Source organism: Orbicella faveolata, unplaced genomic scaffold (genome assembly GCF_042242905.1).
Source record: "Orbicella faveolata isolate gen_17 unplaced genomic scaffold, um_ofav_v1 contig_35, whole genome shotgun sequence".
Lineage (NCBI taxonomy): Eukaryota > Metazoa > Cnidaria > Anthozoa > Scleractinia > Merulinidae > Orbicella > Orbicella faveolata.
The window spans coordinates 1,563,897-1,573,754 of record NW_028301564.1 but is presented as its reverse complement, the minus strand read 5'-3'; the positions used below and the strand labels follow the sequence as shown (position 1 = coordinate 1,573,754).

Sequence of the window (9,858 nt, the reverse complement as noted above, 5' to 3'; positions counted from 1 at the left end):
GTTTGTTTTGCGAAAATGGGAGTTTGTCTTTCGAAAATGGGAGTTTGTTTTTCGAAAATACGAGTTTGTTTTTCGAAAATGGGAGTTTGTTTTGCGAAAATACGAGTTTTTTTTCGAAAATGGGAGTTTGTTTTTCGAAAATGGGAGTTTGTTTTCTCGAAAATGGGAGGGTTTTTTTGATGATGAAAATGATTGACAGGCCAAACACGACTCCTATTGGTCAAGATAGAGCTAGCCAATGGCGTAATGTAACGTTTTCGCTCCTTATTTGTTTGAAGGTCGACCTCGTTATTTTGTGTGTCTTTGACGGCATTTCAGTGTAAGATAGGATTGAATAGCCTTCACGACTTCTACGGTTCGTGATATTTGTACATTTGCCGTTCTCTGTTCGTTCACTCGACCCGGCCTTGTTTTGGTCGCTTCCCTCGTGTTTATGAAGGACACTTCATGTTGTGTTATAAGGAGGAATTTTAAGTAGAGTTGAGTCGTTAGATCGTGCTATGGCAAATTTTTATAGGTCATAGGTCTGCATGATTTCCGCAGTTATCTGCATGTCACTTCGTCGAGTTTGACACCTCTGTAATTTGCCATGTGTTTATACATTGTTTTGGCTCATTTGTATTGCAAGCTATGTTTTTAAATCTCCAAGTATTTGCTTTTAAGGACCAAAATACGAAATTTACCGTGAACATGTTGCTTAGTTGCATTCTATATTGTGACGCCTGGCCCGGCTGTGATTAAAACTGTTTGCAAGAACAGTGGTCAGTAGAGATTGTTATCACGGATATCATATTTGCCCTCGTACGTTTTTCTTCGGAGACGCCGTAGCTTTACTTCAAGAAAGCTAAACGTTTATCTTGAGACATTTTAATGTTTTTTGCAGCTATCTGATCGACCTTATGTTTCTCAAACTCGATGTATACGTCTAATCCTCCTTTGGTCGTTCTGGCACCACAAGATTCAAATGTAGCTGTTTACGCGCAAACAAATCAGGATCGAAAAGTACATTACGCCATTAGCTAGCTCTATCTTGACCAATAGGAGTCGTGTTTGGCCTGTCAATCATTTTTATCATCACTCCCATTTTCGTAAAACAAACTCCCATTTTCGAAAAAACAAACTCACATTTTCGTAAACCAAACTCCCATTTTCGAAAAACGAACTCTCATTTTCGTAAAACAAGGCTCCCATTTTCGAAATACAAACTCCCGTTTTCGAAAAACAAACTCCCATTTTCGAAAACACAAACTCCCATTTTTGAAAAAACAAACCCCCATTTTCGCAAAAAAACCTCCCATTTTCGTAAAACAAACTCCAATTTTCGTAAAACAAACTCCCATTTTTGGAAAAACAAACTCCCATTTTCAAAAAACAAACTCCCATTTTCGTAAAACAAACTCCAATTTTCGTAAAACAAACTCTCATTTTCGAAAAAACAAACTCCCATTTTCGAAAAAACAAACTCCCATTTTCGAAAAACAAACTCCCATTTTCGTAAAACAAACTCCAATTTTCGTGAAACAAACTCCCCTTTTCGAAAAAACAAACTCCCATTTTCGGAAACACAAACTCCCATTTTCGAAAAAACAAACTCCCATTTTCGTAAAACAAACTCCCAGTTTCGAAAAAACAAACTCCCATTTTCGAAAAACAAACTCCCATCTTCGTAAAACAAACTCCCATTTTCGAAAAAACAAACTCCCATTTTCACAAAAAAAAAAAAAAACTCCCATTTTCGTAAAACAAACTCCAATTTTTGTAAAATAAACTCCCATTTTCGGAAAAACAAACTCCCATTTTCGAAAAAGCAAACTCCCATTTTCGAAAAACGAACTCCAATTTTGTATAAGTGGATGTCCCTTTGGGGCTTCCGTATTTTAATCTTAATCATTTTGGGGGTTATTTTTACAATACTGTACTCACTTCTCATAATAAATTTGACTAGTTAACAGATGACAATGAGACAAATATGTTACATGAGGTATTATCTTTCTCCATTATCGGAGTAATGCCAACCTGAGTCTTAAATCTGGTTCCCTGCTTTACCCGAGCGCGAAAAATCTGTTTCAAAACTGAACTGAATGGTTTACCCGTTCGTTTACAATGACGTTTATTCAGAAAAGGAAAACAACTCGGTACCTAACGGCAGCCGAACCCGGATACCGCTTGGAAGTTCAGCCGGCTGGGCTTGTGGCGAGAAGCGAGGATTCTTATTTTTGCAAGGCTCGATAATTTGAAAGTGACAAATGTAAATAAGGATGAGTGAAATTGTGACTTGCCTGAAAGCGTAAATGAAAAAAGCGGACGCAAGTCGAATTTTCGCGAAAAAGCAAATTTCTAAGCCGGCTAACGAAAGTCGAACCCACAACGTTTTTCATACCGATTTGACACTAGCCTCTGACAACACAAACTTAAGTCCTCAACTATTGTAGTTTCTCGCGTGCCAGATGCCATGCTAACTGTAACGCTCGGTAACGCCAGAGTGTCTGTAAATAATTTAAGGTGGCAATGTGACATGGCGTATTGACAGTTAATAAGTGAAGAGACATTTGTAATAATATAACGCGACGTGAAAAATCAACAAAATCGCAGTTACATCGACCAAGGCACTCAGGAAGGCACTGCCGTAAAGGTAAGAAAGCTCTATTTTACGGTTTTTTTTTCCCTCGGTTTTTAGGCTAGTAAATAAAATTAGTCTCATTATAGCCCTTGTAAGGGCACAATTCATTGTAAAAACAGTACAGGGAACGTTACTCTCAAACAAAATGGACAAATGAAGCGCCATTGTAATAAGAAAAATATGCTTAATATTTTGAGCTGTGGTAGATATTCCCACCTCTTGCCCTCCTACGTTAAATTTTGAGTTGCCTGTGAGTGGTAGAGTCGACTTGCCACGGAAGTTCTCTCTTTACCTTCACTTTGACACAATTCACTGTTTCATTTTACATTTTTTGAATGAAACTGAACGGAGTTACAAGTCCTTAATTAAATCGGGTTTGTTTGCCTTCATTAACTCAATAACTGCCAGAGAGCAATATATGATTCTTAAAACAAGAACGCATGCATATGGGCAAAACTGTTGCCTTCTCAACACTCCTAGAGCGAGAATAGCAGGAAAATATATCACGACCGTGGTCAGAAAAAAACAAAACCCAATCACTCCCCACATGACCTGGGAAGAGACTGAGGATTGAAGATGTGCCTATGCTGGGCAACTGACCATGCGCAGAAAGAGTGGGTTTTTTAAGGACTAGTGGGGGCTTTTGTCATGAGTTTTATTTATACATCTATATTCGCCTTTGTGAAAACTTATTGACTTGACCGCGGTTGCTAAGACTTAAAAGTAAATGGTCAGGTGAGTGGGCACGTTATGCTTCACAAAAACCACGCTAGAATTAAGAGGAAATAATAAAAAATATTAAAAGAATCCGTCGATGAAAGGTGTGTTGTGCAAGCGATGTGATACTTTACGCTTTACAAGCACTGGACTGGAAAAAAAAAGAAAACAAAAACAGCTATGAATAACAATCGGCGAGCTTAACCTTCGTATTTTCTAAGTAATGTGCGGTTTGACAGGCCTCGTTAATTTTTATAGGGTTAAATAGAGCTAAATTTTGGTAAGGGCTTAATATAGCTTATACTGCAAGGAGGAAATATCGCTCTACACCCTTGCGAAAAATGTGGAAAAATGTGCTCCCTTATCCAGAATTGAGATAAATTGATAAAGGATGGTGATACTTTTCTAATTATCTTCTTACTGGGAGGTGAGAAAAATGAAATGACACTCAAACGTCCACACAGCAAGATACCGGAGACTTCAATAAATGTATAGTTTTACAAACATGCTTAATGAAAATGGTTTGTTTTAATTGCTCTGTGTCTAAATGTTGACATAGGCTTCAATAGAAGTGTAATATAGCAATAGAGCAACCTTTAGGTTTTTTACCTAAATGTTTCGGTTTTTTTATAATTATTCACGGTACTCGTTCAAGAGGATAGACAAAAAGCAAAACTTTTCCAAGGTAAGATCTCTAACTCGTCATTTTTTCTCCATAATTATTGTTCCTATAAGTGTTAATTTCTACATGTAGAGCCATTTTGTAAAAGCATCGCCCTTAAACAATTGCTAGTCGACACCAAATATAAAGTTCCCCGATCGCGTCAGATATTTGCTATAGCCATATAAAATACTTATTACAACATAATTTTATTCCTTTAAACAGTTCCTCAGTCTGGCCGAGTAAGCTATTTCGATTACGAAAGCTGAATACGAAAGGATGATAATATAAAATTTATGCCGAAAAAACTATAATTGTTTAAAATCGAGGGCAAGGCAAATAAGCAATAGCCTATTCGAACAGTTTCGTTCTTAGCCGAGGATATTTGGAAAACGTGAAACTGGGTGCATCGCCAATGCTTAAAACATAGCTTTGTCTCAATCGTTCTATCACCTGATTTACACGTAAGAAAGTATATAACAGCAATTTGATGTTCCCCAGCGAAGAACAGAATGGGAAATCAAGGAAGAAAACTGATCTCAAGTGATCATTAGTGATTATAAGTGGTTATTATCAGTTGCGTTCGCTTCACACTTTGTAACTTGTGGAGGGATAAAAAGTAAATGAATGTAGCAATGTAAAGAGGGGAAATTCAGAAAATCTGTTTCAACAATTATTATTTCAAGAGTGGCGTTTTCGTTCAGTACCGTTTCTTTTAAAGAAGTTTGACTAAGAAGTTTTGCTTATGGCAACACTAGGACAGAAGCTTTGAAAGAAGCTTGATTTTATTGAAAAACGTTTACAACTGACATTTAGTTTTTTTTTTTTTTACAAATTTGAACATAGAAAACTGTACAATATGTTCTGCATGCGGAACATGCCACATTCACATGTACTTTGCGGGAGTTTAAAACAACATTTATTTGTTAGTGTGTGGTATTCAAATGCAGAACTGTGTCTCTACTCAAGACAACTAATGGTAATTTTGAGCAAAGTGACATTTCACTCAGTAGCTAATATGATTGTAAATTTTATTGCTTAACAATTAATCCTCCGTTTCCGTAATTATAACATTGAGCAACCATGTTCAAATACATCAAATTCGTATAAAAAATAAAGGATTTTTTAATTTCCTAAACGTTTTTGAGAGGTATTGGCATGCATTGCATTAGTATGAGCGAGCGTTCGAGTTATTCTATTCTAAGCAAACGCGTAATCCACTAATACCTAACTGCAATATATTACAAGTTCAACGAAATATGGGACGTAGCTCTCAGACCCCACAGTCTTCACAATAGTTACTTTCATCTTTCTGCCTAATAGATTAAGCAATTATTGCACGAGATGGTAGATAACCAACGAGGATTGTAACGCCGAGTTGTCTATATCATCCCATATTCAACAAGCGCAAGTGGAATAATTGTTTTAATAAAAACGCGCTCCCCCCCTCCCCCCCCAAAAAATATATATATTGATAACTAGTCTAGAATAAAAATAAAAACGCCCCAAAAATAACCCGTACGCTTACCATATTTGTAGAGCATGGTATAATGGCTTATATACCATGATGGCTAAGCCAATGAAAACTCTCGAATTGCGTTATCCAATGATCCATGTTTGTAATAAGTTATTTCATTTCATTCATTGTTTTTTAATTTGCGCAGAACTAGTTCCAACTCAAGATGAAGCTTCTTTTGTTTGTGGTTTTGCTGTCATATGTCCATGCCGCCAAAGGAGGTAAACACATCAATTTAATTGCTAAATACAGCCTAAATTTATCACAACCCAGTCCAATGACTACATCGAATTGTTAAAATTAGTTAGTAAAACCTTAAGTTAAAGTTAACAAAAAAGGCTAAATTGTGCTAGCGGTCAGAGGATTGTATTGACGTATACATAAGAGGAAGATATGTCAGCATGTTACATTTGTCGCGTTACCTAGCAACATGAGGGTACCGCGACACATTCACCGCTTACTGCTGCAAAGAAATTATTATAGTACAACTTCTGTCGTCTGAACAAGTTATAATGTCAATTTTAATAGCAAGAAACCCATGTTCGTCATACAAAGAGCTGAATGAGGCTGACAGAGAAAGGCGATTCACCCAAGATCTTGGGAAAAGCGACGCGGATGATCTACGCGCGGGGAAGTGGTACCGTTTTACCGGAAGGGCAGGATTTAAATTGTCAAACAGGTAACTGGAAGAAGCTGGTAGTTTGTCATCACTTTGGCACCATAACGGTCTAATTAACATAGCGCCAAATAAATTTACACATTTTGTACATTTTCGTTCATTCAATAAATATATTCCCCTTATTGTTCAGTCAGTTTATGAGTTATCAGTCATCGAGCTTCCCTCGCCCAGCTACTCAAAATTAGAACAGAAAAGAAGTTTTGATATGATGAAGAAAAATAACTAGGCTTTGAAGGATAACTTTTTTTTTATTTATTTTTAATTTTTCTTTGAGAGGATAGCCCTTATGAATACGTGTAGACGTTCATTTTTGCAGGTATCCTGGTTTTTCCGTAGACATATTTTTCATGTAAACAAAACCGTGGAATTCTATCTCTTTTACACACTGAATTCAGGGAAGTCAAATCTTTTCGTAAGCTTAGGAAAAATACTGATTCGTCAAAGTTTCAGAGGAATGTTGTTAGTATAAGATATCTTGTTTTTGTTTTTCTCCATAACCTTTTATCTTAATGGTTATATATTTCACTGGAAAGCCTCAAGGGGACGTGAAATAAACGAATGAATGCGTGTATTTATCTCTCAAGCATCCCTATGTTCAGGTTATAACAAATGATCTCGATGGGATTTGAACCCACGACCCTCCGTGATCTAGTCGGATGCTCTAACCACTGAATTACTGGAGACTCTATGGTGAGCAAGGGTAAAATGTGGGTCTTTGACTGGAACTCGAATTTTTTTTCCGAGTTGATGTTTCTACCTTGAAAAAATTTCTACCTTGAAAATTTCCTTATAATACTCACTTTGGAGGGTGGTTGGTTGCATCTTTGATATGCCTTAATGTGACTGCGCGATGCAGTTAGTGAGTTCATATGCGACTAGACATCATTTGGCTGTGTGACCGCGCGATGCGGTTCCAGTCAAAGACCCACATTTCACCCTTGCTCACCATAGAGTCTCCAGGAGCTCAGTGGTAAGAGCATCCGACTAGATCACGGAGGCTCGTGGGTTCAAATCCCATCTGGAACTCGGATTTTTTTTCCGAGTTGATGTTTCTACCTTGAAAAAATTTCTACCTTGAAAATTTCCTTGTAGTACTAACAAATGATCTGTCTTTAATTTAACTTTGCTGTTATAACTCACACACGACACGGTTTTCTTGAGTAGATCTGAGCTGTCTTTGGTTCCACAGGTTAAAAAGAACTGCCTGTAAACCTGGACCAGCGTGTGGGGCCAGTTATCCTGGTTTTATGATTGGTGGTAATCCGAAGAGAATAGGAAAGAATGCCAGAAGAAAGAAAGTGTGTTTCACTGAAGGCGATAACTGCTGCGCAAAATATGTCTACGTCAAGGTTAAAAGGTGTGCGGGTAACTTCTTAGTGTATCAGTTGCCCGCGCCGCCTTCTGGGAGTTACCGCTACTGTGGCCAAAAACGTAAGTAGGCCGTTTATACATTACTCTAAGCACAGGAACGTTTCAGATAAGGTATGACTTAGTAATGACTTATAAAGGCTCATATACCATGATGGCCAAGCCAATGAAAACATCCATCGGCAGTTACTAATAGTTGGTAGTTATTTGAAATCTTTTCTTCTTAGCAACGATTACTGAATCCAATTGACTTTTTTTTTCCGCAGAAAGAGGAAAGCCAACCCAAGGTATGTCAGAAAAGATAATGTGTTAGCTCGGAGAAATCTCCTTTATCCAGTGTTCCGTGTTCGGTGTCCAATGTTCCTTGTCCACTGTCCAGAGTTCTCTGCCATGTGTCCCGTGCCCTGTGTCCTAGACCTGGTTTACTGTGTTCAGTGTGCTGTGTGTAGTGTCCTATACCTACTTTCCAGAGTCCAGTGTCCAGTGTCCCGTGTCCACTGTCTAGAGTGCTCTGCTCTGTGTGATATGACCGGTGTACTGCATCCATTGTACTAGGTCTGGTATCTTGTGTCTACTTTTCAGTGTCAGGTGTTTTGTTTTCTGTGTCCAGTGTTAAGTTTACACTGACCAGAGTTCTCTGCGATGTGTCCCGTGCTCTGTGTTATGCCCGGTGTACTGTGTCTATTGTGCTATGCCTAGTATCCTGTGCCTACTTTCCAGGGTCCAGTATTCTGTGCAAGTGTATTAGCATGCTCTGTGATTAGTGTATGTAGATAATTGGCATTACTTGCCCTGTGTTTCACCCGTTGAGGAGATCTTCATAACTTATGATCTTCTCACTCCATCATTTTCTTCAGCTCCACCCACCACTCCCGCTGTGAAAACCGGTGAAGACAAGCAGCACCCTGGCAACTCGTGCAAAGTTGTAAAAGACGAAAATCCTCAAGGTGGTTCAGGGGTGTACTGGATAAACCCAGCAGGAAAGACTTTCAGGGCTTACTGTGATCAAGAGACTGACGGCGGAGGGTGGACACTGGTTTACAGTTATACCTTCACAAACTATCCGTAAGTGAGAGACAGAGGAATAGTAAAAAAGATATCAGTAATTCTTTAGATCTGCTCTTTACCAGTATTCTCTTTCGTGCTTCACAAGTTTCGCTGACATTTTTTGATCATTTCTTAAATGACATGTATGCTGCCGCAGTATGGGTGCGTTTCGTTGAGTCTTTCGCTTAGGCTCAAGCGTTGTAGGAAAGGATTTTGTTGAGGAGGTGAACGCTTTTCAATTTAGATTCTTCTCCGGACGGGAAGAGCCCGTGGAAGTAGACCAGACTCTAAAGAGCGGCAGAAATGGAGGTTAAAAATAGGAAATGAGAGAGTTTTTTATTGTTATTTCTTCGAGTGCACCCTAAAACTAAAAATAGTGACGTTTCGTCTACACAACACCCCACTGAAGAACAAAAACCTTGAATTACTCCTCTAATCTAGAGGACGAGCACCCCCGCCTTTTTTATATGGGATTTTCCCCCACCCCTACCCCAAAGACAATTCACTATAAGCGAGAGACGATGGTCTGCAATTGATATTATCAAGGGGCGATGCAGCAGTAACGTTTACATAGTTATTTTATATATTTCGCTTCATAGGAAATTTTTGGATGGAAGTAACGCTGTCACACCACGCCCCTCATGGCCGGCTAACGGGGACGTTCCCTTGTCAAAGAAAACTCCCTTACGTGAGACGCAGTTGGGTGCCATGAACTTCGATTTGTGGAAACAAATTGGACAGGAATTCATGGTCAAGTCTAACATCAATCATTGGATCACATGTAAGGAAGGAACTGGAAGCTTAGTGGACTGCAGAGCTGGGACCTTGGATTGCCAAGTAGTCAAGAATATCGCCCCTACCTGCCACAATGTTGCCCCTGACGAGATACGCATCCTAACTAAAGAATCGTCGGAAGATTTCGGACCTCATCTCTACTATTCAAAGAGTTCTACCTATTTGAAGACCTACTACTACTGGGAGAGCTCGACCAAGTCCCCCAACTGGCCCACGCATGACCCTTGTGGCCAAAACGGCCTGTCACATGTCAAAGATGTAATGAATCCCCGTGGCAACATTTTCATTCGTTAGGTATTCCCCGTCGGAATTGTGAGAAGGTGTTTTTGCAATAATGAATAACTAAGTCGTATAATGTAGTAGGGGATTACTTCTCAGGGATGTTCGCAAAAAATGGAATGGTACTTAACTGTAAACAGAAGCTGCATATTAAATAAACTAGAATAACAAAACAA

At 38.8% G+C, this 9,858-nt stretch overlaps 1 protein-coding gene across 2 annotated transcripts; it reads left to right on the top strand.

The window, feature by feature from the left end:
• The first annotated feature begins 2,572 nt into the window (after positions 1 to 2,572).
• LOC110044139 (uncharacterized) lies at positions 2,573 to 9,858 on the top strand. 2 transcript variants are annotated; one of them, XM_020749660.2, is made up of 7 exons: positions 2,573 to 2,632; positions 5,663 to 5,735; positions 6,043 to 6,193; positions 7,383 to 7,624; positions 7,828 to 7,848; positions 8,419 to 8,626; positions 9,208 to 9,858. In XM_020749660.2, the coding sequence occupies exons 2-7, from the start codon at positions 5,681 to 5,683 to the stop codon at positions 9,695 to 9,697; spliced, it is 1,167 nt and encodes a 388-aa protein (XP_020605319.1). In that variant the 5' UTR covers positions 2,573 to 2,632; positions 5,663 to 5,680; the 3' UTR covers positions 9,698 to 9,858. The 2 variants fall into 2 exon arrangements, with proteins under 2 accessions (XP_020605319.1, XP_020605321.1); XM_020749662.2 differs by lacking the exon at positions 2,573 to 2,632 and adding an exon at positions 3,898 to 4,022.

Coding starts and splice junctions, on each gene's coding strand:
- LOC110044139 (XM_020749660.2), top strand. CDS start 5,681: ATGAAGCTTCTTTTGTTTGTGGTTTTGCTGTCATATGTCCATGCCGCC. Junction 6,194..7,382: donor GGATTTAAATTGTCAAACAG/GTAACTGGAAGA, acceptor TTGGTTCCACAG/GTTAAAAAGAACTGCCTGTA. Junction 7,625..7,827: donor CCGCTACTGTGGCCAAAAAC/GTAAGTAGGCCG, acceptor TTTTTTCCGCAG/AAAGAGGAAAGCCAACCCAA.